Raw genomic sequence first — 17,118 nt, 5'->3', positions numbered from 1 at the left:
TTAAAACTTGCCAAATTTGAAGACCCTTGCCCCAGACTATTACTGACAGATGGCAGTCCAGTCTCTTCTTGAAAGTCTCAAGTGATGGCGCTCCCACAACTTCCGAGGGCGAGCTGTTCCATTGGTTGATTGTTCTCACTGTCAGAAAGTTTCTCCTTATTTCCAGGTTAAATCTCTCCTTGTTCAGTTTCCATCCATTATTCCTTATTCGGCCTTTGGGTGCTTTAGAAAATAGCTTGACGCCTTCCTCTTTTTTAGGCGCTCTGTGGGAAGCCACCCCCAGAAGAATAAAATATTTTTGGGGATATTAAAAGAGGTGGAATATTATATTTCCCCAAAGGAGAAATGGAGAAACATGCTCCAGGCTCAATGTCCTACGTAGTAAAACAACTTCCAGCAGAAATCTTTAGAGATGGAGATTTGGGAGCCATTAAGAAAACCCGGCCAATCTGTTCATAAGCAAAATATCTTCAGTTCCAAGGTGATGGGATTAAGAGGGACAGGACATGACCTTTTAGGATATTGAAAGAGCATAGTGATCAAACCAATATTTGCTGTTTACTGCTGATATGATATACTGCTAGAAATCATTTATTAGGAATTAAGCTTTGTTACTGGCTTCTGCTTATATGATTGTATACTGTCAGGGTTAGGGTTAGTTGTTAGGAATTAATTCTAGCTTAGTAACCAGTTCTTGATACTGGTTAGCATTAGTATAAAGTTTGTTATCTTGCTTCTGTGTCTCACTTCTGTTCTTGGCTTCAAAGCTAGGCATATTCTTGAAAATATAGAAGAAACTTATCCAGGAATATCAGGCCCCATAGATAAAGGAATCAAAGTAGGGAGTATCCTGCCTCATAGATTCTGAATCCTAAAACCATTCTGTAGTATAAACAACTTGGCCAGGAAGGGAAATCGCCCCTACACAACTCCATAGATAAGGTGGACAGAGACAGGGGCCTGAACAAAGAACCAGGGGTGGGTTTCAAAAATTTCAGCAACTGGTTCTCTGCCTAGTTGTTGGGTGGGCGTGGCCCTGGTGGGTGTGGCCTAGTCAGCCTGTACCACGGGGGTGGGGGGCGTTTGCTCTCTCTGGGTTCTGAAGGCTTTCCTCATTTTCGGACTTCTGGAACTTTTAGTCCTCCGTGCAGGCCCTGTACTTACCTCACATCTAAAATGGCCTACATGGAGACTCCTGGGAGGAGGGTTGGGTGGGAGAGGCGGGGTGGGGTGGGCAGGGCCAGCCAGGGATGGGATTTGGCGATTCGCCAAACCGGCCATAACATTAGCTACGGGTTCGCCCAAACCTGGGAGAAGCTGTAACAGCTCACCCCTGCAAAGAATGCTTTAAATATCATGTTGATAATGAACTTTTGTCTCTGATTGGATAAACTTTGTTTCTAATGGGGTAAAATGTGTATAATACTCTGAGCCACTCTAGCAGGGATGTGGCTGTTCCTTACAAGCATTTTGTCTGTATGTTTTGAATATAGTATTCAGTGTTCACCCAGACTTTTTACTTTGGCCATAAATAAAAAGCTGTTATTTTTTTGCAAGCCTCGCCTCAAATCTCACTCTCTTTGGTAACTCAGTTCCTCCGGGAAACTTCTGAGACCTTACACTATAATAGGATTAAGCCACATCATTTAGCAAAAGATGCAAGCCCTTTCATTGCACAATCCCCAGAACAATTCAAATTTCAAAGTCACAGAAACCTATAAAGATCCATCACCTCATTCAACCATTTGGTCAGTTGCCCTAGAAAAGTGTGCTGGCAGTGGTGGGGTTCAATTTTTTTCACTACCAGTTCTGTGGGCGTGGCTTGGTGGGCGTGGCAGAGGAAGGATACTGTAAAATCTCCAGTCAGAGGTGGTATTTGCTGGTTCTCCAAACTACTCAAAATTTCCGCTACTGGTTCTCCAGAACTGGTCAGAACCTGCTGAATACCCACCTCTGGTGCTGGGGTTCTGTTCATCAATAAACAGAGTCCTTCTTTCCAAATCAGCCGCCATGTTACTTCCAGCATCTTTCTCCCAGTTTGGAACTGAACCAGATGGATTTTCCTTCCAACATTCTTTGTGGCTTTTTAAGTGGGGCGTCCTACCTAGGGATGGTTATTTCTATAGTTCTTATCTTGCCCATAATGGATGGTTACTCCTAGACAGGTAGTCCACAGCTTGCAATAGTTGGTTTAGCGACCCTTCAAAGCTACAAGGGCCCTGAAAAAAATGACTTGTGACCGTTTTTCACACTTACATCCACTGCAGCATCCCCACAGTTACTTGATTTACATTCAGATGCTTGACAAATGATTCGCATTTATGACCTGTTGCAATGTCCTGGGGTCATGTGATTGCCTTTTGCAACCTTCCGAGGAGCAAAGTCAATGGGGAAACCAGATTCACTTAACAACTGTGTGACTAACAACTGCAGTGATTCATTTAACAACTGTGGCAAGAAAAGTCATAAAATGGGGCAAAACTCACTTAACAAATTTCTCACTTAGCAACAAATTTGGGGCTCAGTTGTGTAAGTTGAGGACTACCTGTTCTTTTGCATCTCAGCACAGATGAGCAAAACACAATATGAGGACATAATATGCTTGGCCTTAGACAGAGCCACTTCGGTGTAGTGGTTAAAGCATCAAGCTAGAAATTAGGACTTGCTGATTTCTTCTGCCTTTGGCATGAAGCCAGCTGGGTGACCTTGGGCCAGTCACTCGCTCTTGGCCTCAAGAAGAATGCAAGGGCAAACTACCTCTGAAATCCAGGCAAACAGGAGCTTAGTCAGGTAAATGAACACAGCAGGAACATCATCAGGTAAATCAAAGGGCACACAGGGCAAAAAAAGATGGGAAATAAGGAAACTCCCCCTTTTTACTCACAGCAACCAATCACAGCTTAGATTGCCTCATGCAGCGGCCAGCTCTCTTTAATCAATCAGCTACAACTGTGTATTCTGACTTTACACAATCCTCACTGTTTCAGTTATAAATTTAAATATCTTGACAGGTGAAAGTGGCATTAGTGACTGAGACGACTTTTGAAAAGGGCACCCACAAATTCTGCAAGATGGTGGGCACTGTATTGTGATTCAAGCCCTGTCCCCTTTGTACCTGCATGCCGGATACAATCATTATTTTTTCATCTGTTTATTTCTATTGAACCTTTATTATTTTGACAAATAACCCAAGGTGGTGACATAGCAAACATGCCTTCCTCCTCCTATTTTCCCCACAACTACAACCCTGTGGGGTGAGTTGGGCTGAGAGAATGAATGGTCCAAGTCACTCAGCTGGCTTTCACGGTTAAGGCAAGACTAGAAGGTATTAATTAAAATACAAGTGATACTCAGTTGAGCCCAGAATTTATGTTGTTAAATGAGAAATTTCTTCAGTGAGTTTGGCCCCATTATACAACTTTTCTTGCCACTGCAGTTCTTCAATTAGTAACACGGTTGTTAAGTGAATCTGGCTTCCCCATGGACTTTGCTGGTCAGAAGATTGCAAAATTTGATCACATGATCCCGGGATACTGCAACTTTCATAAAAGTGAACCAGTTGCCAAGCATCTGAATGCAAGTCATGTAACCACAGAGATACTGCAACAGTCATGCGTGAAAAATGGTCATAAGTCACTATTTTCAGTGTCATTGTAACTTTGAATGGTCACTAAACAAAGTGTTGTAAGTCGAGTACTACCTGTATGTAGAGCTTAAGAGAATTGATAGACACCCAAGTATTCCCAATATTATTTTTCTGTCAGATTGGAGATCTTCAGTTGTCCGGAATTTGTTGGATGGCAATCCCCCTCACCATTGACCAATGGCCTGGTGGGCTCTGGCCCAGCATATCTGAAGGGGTACATTTCTTCAGCCCTGAATTAGTGCTAAGAAGCAACTTGACAATGGCATGGATTTTCTGTCAGGGATCTCCTTGGTAACTAGGCCAAAAGATTCTAAGGGAGGTGGCTGGTGGGTTGAAGGCAGTTCCTAGCTCTCAACTTGGGGAAATGGAAGAAGAAAACAAGGACAACTAAGAGGCCACCAGGAATAACTGGATCAAAATGGGGAATATGATGAAATTGCTAGTAAGTGAATAGAAAAAAAAAATTCAAACAGAGCTTTTCCAGCCTATGATGGAAGAAAGGCCTGTGGACATAGGTTTGGAAAAGGCAGGGGAAGCTTAAGGAAAATTGCTATGAATGGGCCAAACTGTGTTTAAGATGTTCCAAAGTATTTTTTTTCCCCACTAAAAAGGCCCAATTACACATCCACATTAGATTTCTCCTTGGAATTAACTGTCCAACCATAAAAAAATTAGGTTGATTGGCATTTGTAATCACTGGCATATCCAGCTACCTATAGTAACTAGCCTAAATATTAGGGAGATCACTGAAAGGTTTGATGGTAAAACTATAAGCTGATACAGGTGGATGGGTGGAAGAGTTCCTAAGTCCTGAAGAGGTTATTAAAACTCAATCATGAAGAAGCAATTTGAAGAATCTGCATTGTTCAAATTGCTTCTCCGTGACTGAGTTTTAATAACCTTTTCAGGCTCAATAACCTTTTCAGGACTATATAGCCACCGGGAGCAAAGATGGGGGATGATAAGGAAGGGTAATAAATGATAAAACATTTCTATGTACAATTGAATTACACACGTTTGTTGAAGTGTGCAGTGCTTTTCACAGTGCTGCCAAAATGCTTAAAGCAACATGTAGGTAATCCTCGTTCAAAAGACATTATCTCTCTCCTCCTCCCCCTTGCCTTTCTAAGAATCAGTTTGGGATTTTACCTTCTTCTCTTATTATTGGAAGACTTCGCATGATAACCTGTTCACAGAGCAGAAATGCTGTGGAGACTATCACACACATGCGCTTATATTCTCCTATTGCCAGTGAAGTTGAAAAACTTACATTTTCTCTATTGTGTTATAGGTCAAAGTTTTCTTCTTGATTGTGTCTCATATAAGGAACTGTTTATTACAAACAACGTTGCTAGATTTTGTCGTAGCAATGAAAATTCAAAATAGATAATTAAGGCTATTGAAAATGAGTAAACTTACTTAGAATTCCTCTGATGTTTTTATTATTTGTCTGTTTTTACACCCTTTTCTGGTCTTCAGAGCCTCCCTTTAGTTTGCAGTATTGGGAAAGAATTTTTCTACACATAACTTAATGTTTTAATATTAATATATTTAATATATGCTAACTTTTAGTTGTTTTCTATCTCTTGCAAGTTTCAGTGTTATTGAAATGAATGTAATTTTTTTTATTCAATTTTATACTGGTCTATGATAGAAATGAAGATTAGAGATAGATAGATAGATAGATAGATAGATAGATAGATAGATAGATAGATAGATAGATAGATAGATAGATAATAGCTGGATGGATGGATGGAGAGAGAGATAATAGACAGCAAGATAGCTAGATATATAGATGATAAATAGAGATAAATATGTATTATTTACTTATTTTATCAAGCTTATAAGGCCACCCATCTCAAACAAAGTGACCCTAGGTGGGAAAGAAAGAAAAGAAAGAGAAGAAAAAAGAAGAAAGAAAGAAAGAAAGAAAGAAAGAAAGAAAGAAAGAAAGAAAGAAAGAAAGAAAGAAAGAAAGAAAGAATCACCCTGTGTACATTCTGGAAATAAATCTCATTAATTCAGTCAGGGTTACTTATCAATAAATATGTTAATTTAGTATCAATAAATATGTTAATTTAGCATATGGTTTGTATAGCATAATGGATTAAAATCTTTGTCTCCTTTAGCGTATTGCTTCAGAAGAGAAATTATTTGCAAATAAGGATTATATTTATAAATATTAATGTCAATGGCTGTAGTTTAGACATTAGGAAAGACTATTCTGATTGCTCTGCTATTATTTTCACAGGCTTCCAGTTCTGAGACTACTAAAAACGGTAAATACAGTAGTCTTTTGTCTTTTAGTCATACAATTTTCACTGAGGTTCCTTATAATTTCTCTATACTCAAGATCCTCATACTAAAATTTTCCATCCTGCATCATCAAGTTTATATGTACAACATCATGCGTGTACTGCCAAATATAAGCAGAGCCCTGAATGTATCCAAAATTGCTTTTCTTCTAGATCTCTAATTCAGATGTGATGTAATGCTAATATAGCTGTTAAACAGTTTTGTACCATTTTATTAGGATGTCTCAAACTCTAAAGAGTAATCAAGAAAGCTAGCATCTCACAAAGTCTCAGTAGGTTGCGAAGAAAAAGGGGATATGTTATAGAACCTTTGCAATCTAAGATATCTGTACTTGGGCCCCCATTTTATCAGCAAGTACATCAAGGTTAATTCTCCTTGATACTTTTGATCCTTTTTTTAAACTCTCTATTGATTTGAGGGACAAGCAGCTCCCTGTTTATGAGATATGAACAGAATATCCATCTGCTCTTGGCATTACGAACATCCTCATTCCAAGCGCAAATTCCTTTCTGGCATTCAGCTGACTTCCTTCGTATCAATAGCCTGACAAATGGGAATGCTTAATGTCACAAGATCATTTATGTCACAAGATCATTTATGTTAGGGAAAGATGGCATTCTGTAGAAATGATATATTGGTGACTAAGTTTTTTTTCCTGGGATCAGGAAAGAGTAAAATCTTCAAAAATGAACATATTTGTGCAACCTGCCAAGTGTTAATTCTCATTTATGTCCCAAGAAATTAGAATTCCAATGGATGAGGAAATGCTATCGATTCCCATCAGTAACAGCATTTATGCAGTTCTTAAAAGGAGAGAGAATTACTTGTGCAGCCTGCTTCAGAAGAAGTTTGGCTGTATCTGTGTCCTTAAGAGCATAAGGAATCCCATGGAAGTGTATAGGAAAAGCCTGAAGGAAGGAGTGGAGGTTTCTGTTTGGGTAGATGATCTCACAAGACATGAGGCCGATGCTTTGGTGAATGCAGCCAATGAATACCTGCACCATTTTGGAGGTCTGGCATTTGCTCTCCTGAAAGCCGGTGGGCCAGAAATTGAAGAGCAGTGCAAACTTTTTGTTGAAAAGAATGGTCCACTCAGTCCTGGCCAGATTGTGGTCACCAGCGGAGGAAGACTGCCCTGTAAGCAGATTATCCATGCGGTAGGTCCAAGGTGGTCAGAAGATCAGAAGGAGGAATGTTGCCTCAAGTTGGAAGCTGCCATAATAAATGTTCTGAAATACGTGAATGCTCCAGAAAACAATATCAAGTCTGTGGCCATTCCTGCACTGAGTTCAGGGATCTTCAATTTTCCTCAGGATTGGTGTGCTCAAGTGATTGTACAGACTATCAGGAACTTTGTTCAACTTGCTCCATTATTTGGCTACTTGCAAGAAATCCACCTTGTAAACATTGATGAAACCACAGCTGATGTCATGAAAAGGGCTTGCGAAGATCTGATCGGGATTAATGATATTGTGCCTCAGTTGGATATCACTGATTCTATCAGAGTCAATGAACTCTCCCTGCAGATAAAAAAAGGGGATATAGAAACACAGCAAGTAAGTCTTGTGGATTATGTTTCTTGTAGATGTATTGCCATGCCGAGAATTTTTTTTTTTAATTCCAATGCAGAAAACCACTAGACATGTTGTAGCTCTACTGAAAATTATATGATGTGAAAGATACATGGGCCACATCCAACATTAAATTTGTTGCTACTTATTCAACAGGATATTCTGTTTGAATATATCCTAATATTCCCTCTGTACATGCCTCAAATTATTGCTAGAAATCCCTGAACCTTACAGAATCTTTCTTGTAGATATACATCCTGTCCTTATGAAGATGGGAGAGATTATTAAGATTTCTTGCTGCTGATAGAGTTTCTTATCTGTAGAAACCTGGCATGAATATAGCATGAAAAGTTCCACCGTTTACATTGCTCTCTTTCAGGCTGCTATAATTATTAATTCTGTGACTGTGCAAGGTGATCTTTTTCAAGGAGCGGTTTCAAGAGCAATTTTGGAAAGGGCTGGTCCAGCTATGCAGGAACAATTGCTCTCTGAGTTACAGAAACTTCCATCAGACAGACCCAATTTCATATACACAAAAGGATTCAGTCTTGATTGTGAACATGTGCTCCATGTGATTTGGCCATCTTACATTGAAGGCAACAGGCAAGAGGTGATGTTATTTCCTATTCACTTTACAATGTTTCACTCGTATGAATTTGGGAGAAAATCAGCTTATATATTATTGAATTTCTTTCGAGCAGATATTAAAAACAGCCATTTCTAAAGGGCTTTCCAAGACTCTGGAACAGCAGTTGTCATCCATTGCTTTTCCTCCACTTGGAATTAAAGATTTACATTTACCAAGTAATGAGGTTGCCGAAATTATGGTGGAAGAAATAATGCACTTTGCAGTGGAACAAACTGGGAAGAAGCTGGATGTCTACATTGTGATATCTCTGGACAACAGTGATGTTTATGAAGTAAGCCATTGAATATTCCTTGCACGTAGATTACAGGGGTCTAAGGAAAGCATAGAGTATTATACAGCCAGTATTTCCCATGAGATTTAAGTTACTCCCCTTGCATTATTATGAGTGAAACTATTATGACATGGAGAATTGCTTTTCGATGCTCTAGAAAATGTAGTTATTGGCGTTATTTGATGATTATTGAATGAGCCATGGTGGCGCATTGGTTAGAATGCAGTACTGCAGGCTACTTCTGCCAGCTGCTTGCTGCCAGCATTTCAGCAGTTCGATTCTCACCATCAGTTTGACTCAGCCGTCCATCCTTCTGAGGTCAGTAAAATGAGGATCCAGATTGTTGGGGGCAACAGGCTGACTCTGTAAACCACTTAGAGAGGGCTGCAAAGCACTGTGAAGTGGTATATACGTCTAAGCGCTATTGCTATTTGCATAGCCTTTGAAAAATTGATATTTGCTAATATTTTGTCCTTTGTAGGAGTTTTTTTTAAAAGACACTTAAATCCTATGAATATCATAGAATCAGAAGCTTGGAAAATACCTTGGATGTCCGACTCCCTGTCCAGGATAGGAATCCTTATATAATCCCTGACAAAGGGCTGCCCAGTGTTTGGCTGGAAGCCTTGAAATTAATGCTTGAACATTTGTCTAGTAACCCAACGGATTAGTTTATTCTGTCTCTACTCTTTAGCCATATACACCATTCTCAGCCAGATTAGGAAAAGTTTAAATATATTAAGGTGGGTTAAGAAAGAAGGTGAGTGTCTCGAAGGCCAAATCTATGAGAAAACCTTGAAGCTTGAAGAAAGGATAATTAGGTTATGGTATAATAACCATTTTCTGATTTTTGAACGGAGGATGTTTTCTTTCTCTTCAGTGTTAGGTTGTAAATTTATAGCTCAAGAAGAAAGGTCTAAAAAAGTATAGACTTTGTGAGAACTTTTATATCCACATTTATTTTATTCTTTATACTGTTTCCAACTTTCCTTAAAACTTTAACAGAATCCACAATTGTCTGAGAATCAACGTCACCACTAGATAGTTGACAGTCACGCTGAAACTAAATTAATCAAGTAAAAATAGCAAACAGGGAAAAATACTTTCCCCAAACTTCTCCAAACCTCCAAATAAGTTACCCAGACCTAATCCATGTATCAAAGGTTAAGGTCTGCAAACACAAATAGAGATAATTAAATTAGGTCTCCCTGCGGAACTGCATGTTCACAAGAATTCATACCTACACAGACAAACGTTCCTCAAGTGTCACTCTAGAATCAGCATGCAGACACCTCCACAGCACGGACAAGCTCCCCCTATGAAAATCTGCTGCTGTATGCTATTTCTCCGCAGCTTCCCCTAAATGCAAACTGTTTTGCTTTTAGGAATTAATATTTCTTATTTCCTTACAGCTGTCTGGATCTCATTTTTATTTATTCCTGCGCAGTCCCAGTTTGAGCTTGGAACCCCACATTATTCTTTTGACAGCTTGTTGACTGCAAAACACCTTGCCTTAGAAAGTGAGGATCTAGCAGCATTCACTAAAAAGATGGTTAAGAATTTAGGGATTTATAGTAGAGGATTTCTTGTATTGGCCAGAAACTGGATTAGATCATTTTAGAGATCCTTTTCATTCTTTGATTATATAAAAACAATCAAGAAGTTAATAGACCAAACATGGAGAAAAGTCTTAATAATAAAGGAGGCACCTGCCAAATAAAAATAGGTTCTTGAACAACATTTTGCACATTACTAAAGAAATGCAATTTCAAAAGAAGTATCTAGTGACCACACAGTCTACGATAATCCTTTGATTTTGGCATGAGTTCTAGATCCGTGATGGCGAACCTATGGTGCATGTGCCAGAAATGGCACGCAGAGCCATTTCTGCTGGCACACAAAGTTGCCCGGAAGAGTCCCACTGCGCATGCACACGCGCCGCCCGCCTCACAGCTGATTGTCGGGTATCTGGCACACATGTATGGGGGTGCAGGAATGCAGGGGAGATGCATGCCGCACATGGGGGGGTGTCGTACATGCATGCGGAGAGATGCATGGTGCATGGGGGTATTGCGCACGCATTGCCTTCTAGGTGGTGGCATGCAAGCGCGCGGTACACGAGCTGAAAAAGGTTATCCAGCACTGTTCTACTTTCCCTACTTGTTGGGTTATCTAAAAATCTCAAGGGAACAGTGTTAAAAGTCTGCTGTGAATAACTATTTAATTTACTAGTCAGCACAAATGACATATCTCATAACCTTCTGGGACTTTAAATCAGTCTTCTTTTCTAAATGTCAGCTAAACTGTTAACATCAGTTATACCTTCTTATTCTTTATGTTTATGTCTGCAAATAGGACTTCAGCAAATGAATTTCCAATTTATTCAATACTCAATATTGGGGAGAAATATCCTATTTAAAACTGGTTATTATTCTACTTGCATTTGCTGTAATGTCCATGGTGTTCTAGGAGCAAAAAAAAAAAATCCAAACTAATAATCATATTATGCTGATTAATCATTATTTTCCCCCTTTTAAAGGCTTTCTGTGCCAAGCTTATGACGGTGAAGAACAAATTAGAAGAAAAGATGGATTGCAGCAATATTGACACAATGGGTAAAAATAAATCAGAGGCTTAAAATTTATGGGAATTCTTGGCTTCATTAAGTTCAATAACCTGAAATAGATTCTTTGCCAATACCCGGTCCAATGATTGAAACATTAAGAGCAGGGAGCTTAACAAATTTGAACTAAACAATTTTGTTGACAGTGATTTATGATTCAGTATATCTCACTTACTCATCATCAATGTTATTGTTTTTGACAATGATGGTGATCCTGTATACTGAGTTTGTAAATGCTGGGTTGTGGTTTAACATGGAAGGTAAACCCCGCTAACTGTGGCTTAGTCAGAAACCAATGGTTTAAGAAGTTGTGGATTGGTATGCTATGAGAACCCAGCCGTAGAAGGAGAAGCTGAAAGGTGGGTGGGATAAAAGAAGGGCCAGGGAAAATTGGGCAAGACAGAGGGAGAAAGCCTTTCAGGGAGGGGAAATTTCCTTTAGATTTAAAAAGCTGGAAAACTTTAAAAACTCTCAATTTTTAATCTTATATAATCTTGTCTGAAAGCAAGATTGTTCTCAGTGAAAGCTCCTGGGTAATTGTGTCTTTAAAAATTGCAGAAATTGTACAGTATTTGTTGTATAAAACCATATTAAATATCTCAAAATTGTAATGACATACTACTTCATATAGTGTCTGTTGTTCTTTAAACTTTTCATTTGTTTTTGAGAATTTTATCTACTTCAGGAGTGTCATCACAGTGGTGTCACGTGACATATTGGGATTTCCCCCCCTTGCTAAACAGGGCATGGGCGTGGCCAGTTTGACAGCCCCAATCTACTTCATCTAAACCAACTGATTTTTACTCTCTCTACATCTGTTTTGCAATTTGATCCTTAGTTATTCTCTCTTTATGACCAAATTATCTCAATGTTTCAGTCATTCTCGTTCCTTCTTGAGTCTCCAGATGTCATCATTTTTTTGGAACTCTCTAGTCTTATTCCTAACTATCCTTTCCTGTCATTTACCAGCATAAATTTTCCCCTGAATTACCCCCATTTGGATGCAATCATTCAGCAGCACAAATTTTTCTTTCTTTCTTTCTTTCTTTCTTTCTTTCTTTCTTTCTTTCTTTCTTTCTTTCTTTCTTTCTTTCTTTCTTTCTCTTTCTTTCTCTCTCTCTCTCTCTCTTTTCTTTCTTTCTTTCTTTCTTTCTTTCTTTCTTTCTTTCTTTCTTTCTTTCTTTCTTTCTGCAGAGCTACAGACTGATGTCCAAACCAATCCAGGTTTCAAAAGAAATGGGCCTTTCGTAGAACTGATAGGACGCAGCCTTGATATTTTGGAGAAAGCAGGACAGTGGCTTAGAGATATCATATTGGTTGAGGAAACTGGACGGATTGTTATAAGAAATCACAACATTTTAAACCTGAGCAGTGTCCAGCCTCTTGAACTGTCTCATCTCCAGCAGCATTTTGGCATTACCATCCTGGAGAGTGTAAGTGGAACAGGGACAACCCTAGAGATTGAAGGGTCCCCCCGAGCTGTGATTGATGCAGCTTTTGCAATTGAATTCATGCTGCAGTCTACAGCCAAGCAAGAGACTCTTAAGATGGATGGTACGTAGAGTTGTATAAGCATATTCCATTGATAACAGAAATTAATTTAACCTTTAACAATTGACAGAGTAATTCACTGAAAATTAAAATCATTTAATTTTTTTAAAGGCAGACTTCTAGTCTTTAGAAACAGCAATTTTAGAAATGTACATACTTGTCACTGAACTTAAAGAGAGTTTTTTTTATAGCATCTCACTATGAATTGCCCAATGCTTGCTGAAAAGAGCAAACAGCGGATGGGCAGAATGCCAAGACAAAACTGCACAGACATAAGTTGTACCTTTAAATGTGTATATCGTGACTTTATTCTTATAATATAGAAAGTAATAGAAATCCATGTCAGATAAATTAAAATAGCAGACTTGTATAATAATAGACTGAACCTGTTCTGATCTGAGAAAATCACCCAGCCATCTTTTTCAGAAAGCCAGAGGATGGCTTATTGTCACTATTTTGTTAAATCACATAAACCAGTGCAGTGTTAGAATATTATTTAATCTTTTCTTGTCAGCTACCAGGTGTCATATTGCAAATTCTAATAAAATTGATACATCTTTTATCATATCACTGGAATTCACAAGGGATCAGAGCTTTGAAACAACATATGGTAAACAAAAATGTGTGGGCAAAGTTAACTATTTTTCCTTATTTCATCTTAGAAATATCATTTGTACAGGTATGCCTAGTCAGAAATACCAAGTAGAGATATTTAAAATGTTTTTCTGGTTTGAATGTATGTATAGGGCTGGGGGTGGATGTACATATACTCCCATTTTTTATTCTCTTAATTTCTAGAGTTGTTATTAGCTTTGGCTTTTTTAAAATTGTATTTTTATTATCTTTTTATGTTAGCACAAACTTTTTTAGGGCAAGAATAGCAGAGCATTATTCTATGTTTAATTTTTTTCCATTTACAGAACAAATAGAATTAAGGACCATCATCCCATTCCTTTTAAGTTTTCAATTTATTTTTCAGTCTGGTTTAAATCTTGGTTTAATTTTATCTTGGTTTAATTTTTATTAAGCAGTGTATTATTTGCATCCAGGATCTTTGGAGAGCCACCCTCATCAGGAAGGGGATCTGGAGATGGCAAACAGATGCTTTTATCAAATCACCCCAATAGAGTCTTACCTTCAAGAATTCAAGGACAAAGAAAAACAGCTTGAAAAAGCCGGCCTCCAGGTTCTAAAGGTGAATGGCAAAATAACACTAGGAGAAGATTGTGTTGCATTATTGATGTACCAAATTAACCAAAACATAAATAAGATTGAAATCAATTTAATGACTGATAGGGTTTCATAGACACAAAGTCTCTGGATGTCCTAAACTGCAAGTTAAACTGTACATTAACTGGTTGCCACTTCCCCCATTCTTTGAAGCAGCTGACTCGTCAGGGTTAACAATGTCAACTTTGAATCTTGGGTTAGCCTTCCATGAAGGGAAAAAAAGATTATTTAATCCATCTGAGGGATTTAAAATTATTTAATTCAGCTGACCTGTTGATTTCCCATTTTGCAGCTCCAAACCTGATCTTCCATACAGCTCTGGAGGGCCCCCTGAGATTTTATGGAGTCATATTGGCTTGTAGGAGTTAGCATAACCTGCTTCCTTTTCTCTTCCATTATCAGGAGCATTGAGGATTCCCTGTTGGTGGAAACTGTGGAACTAATTGTAAACCTGATACAGCTGTTGCTTTTGTGTGTGTGTGTGTGTGTGTGTTTAATCAAGCACTAGCCTTGAGATGAATAGAAAATGTTTCACTCAAGAGACAGATGTCAGTTTCATACAAATCATTAGCTCATGCTAGATTTCAAAAGAGGCTACAGAATTCCAAAATCTAAATAAATACTCTGCTAAACAAATAATTCCTTCAACACTGTCCAACTATTTACTATCACTATTAATCTTCTCATCACTCCTTATCACCCATCCCCTCCCACTGGTGACTGTATGACTGTAACTTTGTATCCTTACGATCTATATTGACTGTTTCCTAGCATTATTTGATTGCTTATTGTACCCTATGACTATTATTAAGCGTTGTACCTTATGATTCTTGACTCTTGACTCTTTTCTTTTATGTATACTGAGAGCATTTGCACCAAGACAAATTCCTTGTGTGTCCAATCACACTTGGCCAATAAAAGAATTCTAATTCTAATTATAAAACCAATGTAACAAGCCTGAAAAAGGATAACAATGAACAAACAATTACCTAATTCCTGTTGTGAATGGAAAAATAGACAGGGTTAATATTTCACAGAAAACAAATCCATATTCTAGAACAAAATCTTGGTTGAACATTGATTTATTTGTACAGAAAATTGATAATCCTTGAATTGGATGTTTCTTTGATTCAAGTACCTGGATTTCCTCCAGAATCCTGGAGACACATACCAGGCAGCATCTCTTGTGTGAGGAAAGGTTTGCTGGATAGGCAATTTCTGCTGGTTGGCAGGTGAATTACGCTCACAGATTTTATGCTGTTGGTAATAAACAGGGCACATCCTTACTGTTCATTTTTATTACAGATAGAGAAAATACATAACCCTCTTTTAGAATCTGCTTTCCAAAGGGTAAAAAGGAAAATAGAAGGAAGAAATACTGGAATGCCTGTATGTCATAGACTGTACCATCATGTCCCTGCTCAGTATTGTAGCCTGGTGTGCAAAACTGGATTTCAGAAAACTTACTCCTCATTACAAGGTAAACCACTATGTTGCTGTAATGCTGTAACAAACACAGAATATTTTTCAGCATGTTAAATGCCCTATTTAAGAACCTATTAATTTCTATACTGGTGAAAAACAAGACTGGAGTTTTCATTCTTAAGTATAAGGAACCCAAATTAACAGGACTAGACTGTGGTGCCCCTCTTGTGTCCTTTTGGGCTTCTTATTCAAACTTGGCAGTAAATTACAAATGACCAGACATTTAACTCTTAATTCACTCCTCAGCTATTCTAGGTAGAAGATTCCCAGAATGATTAGAAACGAGAGAGTAAGCAAGAATTCAGTCTCAAACATAGCAACTGATTCCCCAGCTGCAGACCATATATCTATCTTCCAGAATATAAACTCTAGACTTCTATCTCTTGCCTTTTTGAATTAAGAAATTAGCTCGTTTGTTGGCTGTGGTATACCAAAATACAATTACATAATGCCTCCCTTCCTGGCCTGACAATGAATGGGGCCCACCACCTCAGTTTTAATTACTCTATTTCTAATCGTTATGTGTGATTATTTTAGTGGTTATTTTCAGCATGGTTCCTAAGTTTGTTTACTGCGGTCAAATTAGTCCTTATGATTCTACCTAGTATATGGTTGAAAGATGAAAGATACTGCAGTCAGCTACTCGTTTATATTGCCATTATAATGTAAATATGGTAAAACAGCTTGCATTTTGTGTCATTTTTCAGATCAGAAATATGGAGCTGGCATATATTTTAAAAAGAACCCCCGGAAACTTATAGCAGATACCAGAGAAAAATGTGAAATGGACCATTTGATCTGTGTGTTTGAAGCAGAAGTTGTAACAGGATCGTACACAAGGGGCAATCGGAGTTATATAGCGCCACCATTAATTAACACAAGCAGTATGAAACTCTACGATAGTGTGGTTGATGATATTCATAACCCTGAAATCTTTGTCATTTTTAATAAGGACCAAGCTCTACCACTGTACTTACTGACATGTTCTCTGCTTTGGAGCCCTGATCAGAAGGCAAGTTTGGAACCATCACCCTAGAATCTGTGAATCCTTAGTGTTCATTGAAACACAGGCACTAGTTCTGTGTTAGATTAGGTAATAAACATATGGCAGTTCTGTAATGCAATGAAACAAGAAATCCCTGCAACATTATATTCTTGAAGTCTCCTTATTCTTTCATGTTATTTCAACAAAAGATAGTTAAAATCAAGCCTTCATTTTATTTAAAACAGAAATGCTACAGCCACAAGTCCTTATATTAAAGTATTAATTTTAAGCCATCTGAACTGGGGGAGGGAGAAGGGGTTTATATTTACTTACCAGTAGTTACTATGGTCATTAGCCATTACAAGAGAATTGATGTGCAAATATCCAAAACTAAATTGACCATGTCAGGATTGTTAAGGAAAGTATGTAAAGACAAAAAATAATTGGCTAAAAGACAACATGAAATCAAAATATGATAAAGGGTTTGTTTAGGCTACACATATGCAACAAGAATAAATTAAAATTAGCAATCTGGATAATATAAATTCTGAAATAACAGCATAAAATACAAATGCAATGCAAATACAAATATACACATATAACATATTCATGTATATTTGTAAATAAAATAAAATTATCCAAAAAGGATTTAAGAATTACAAATGTCTCTTACAAAATCTAAAAAAATATATAGTACAATAACTGACATGTCATTTACATTCCAAAGCAAATGGTTAGTTCAGAGCTTCAGCCATTTCTGGCTATCCATCCTCAGTCACGTTCAATTGCTC

General features: G+C 37.8%; 1 protein-coding gene across 1 annotated transcript; it reads left to right on the top strand.

Moving 5' to 3' along the window:
• Window positions 1-6,708: 6,708 nt before the first annotated feature.
• On the top strand, window positions 6,709-16,542 carry PARP9 (poly(ADP-ribose) polymerase family member 9). The gene is made up of 8 exons (XM_026714609.2): window positions 6,709-7,518; window positions 7,913-8,143; window positions 8,235-8,453; window positions 10,993-11,068; window positions 12,271-12,630; window positions 13,677-13,822; window positions 15,163-15,337; window positions 16,050-16,542. The coding sequence occupies exons 1-8, from the start codon at window positions 6,715-6,717 to the stop codon at window positions 16,376-16,378; spliced, it is 2,340 nt and encodes a 779-aa protein (XP_026570394.2). The 5' UTR covers window positions 6,709-6,714; the 3' UTR covers window positions 16,379-16,542.
• The last annotated feature ends 576 nt before the right edge of the window (window positions 16,543-17,118 follow it).

This window comes from Pseudonaja textilis, chromosome 1, assembly GCF_049901715.1.
Source record: "Pseudonaja textilis isolate UNSWEBS1 chromosome 1, rPseTex1.2, whole genome shotgun sequence".
Lineage (NCBI taxonomy): Eukaryota > Metazoa > Chordata > Lepidosauria > Squamata > Elapidae > Pseudonaja > Pseudonaja textilis.
The sequence above is the reverse complement of the archived record's forward strand: the minus strand, read 5'-3'. Positions and strand labels throughout refer to the sequence as shown.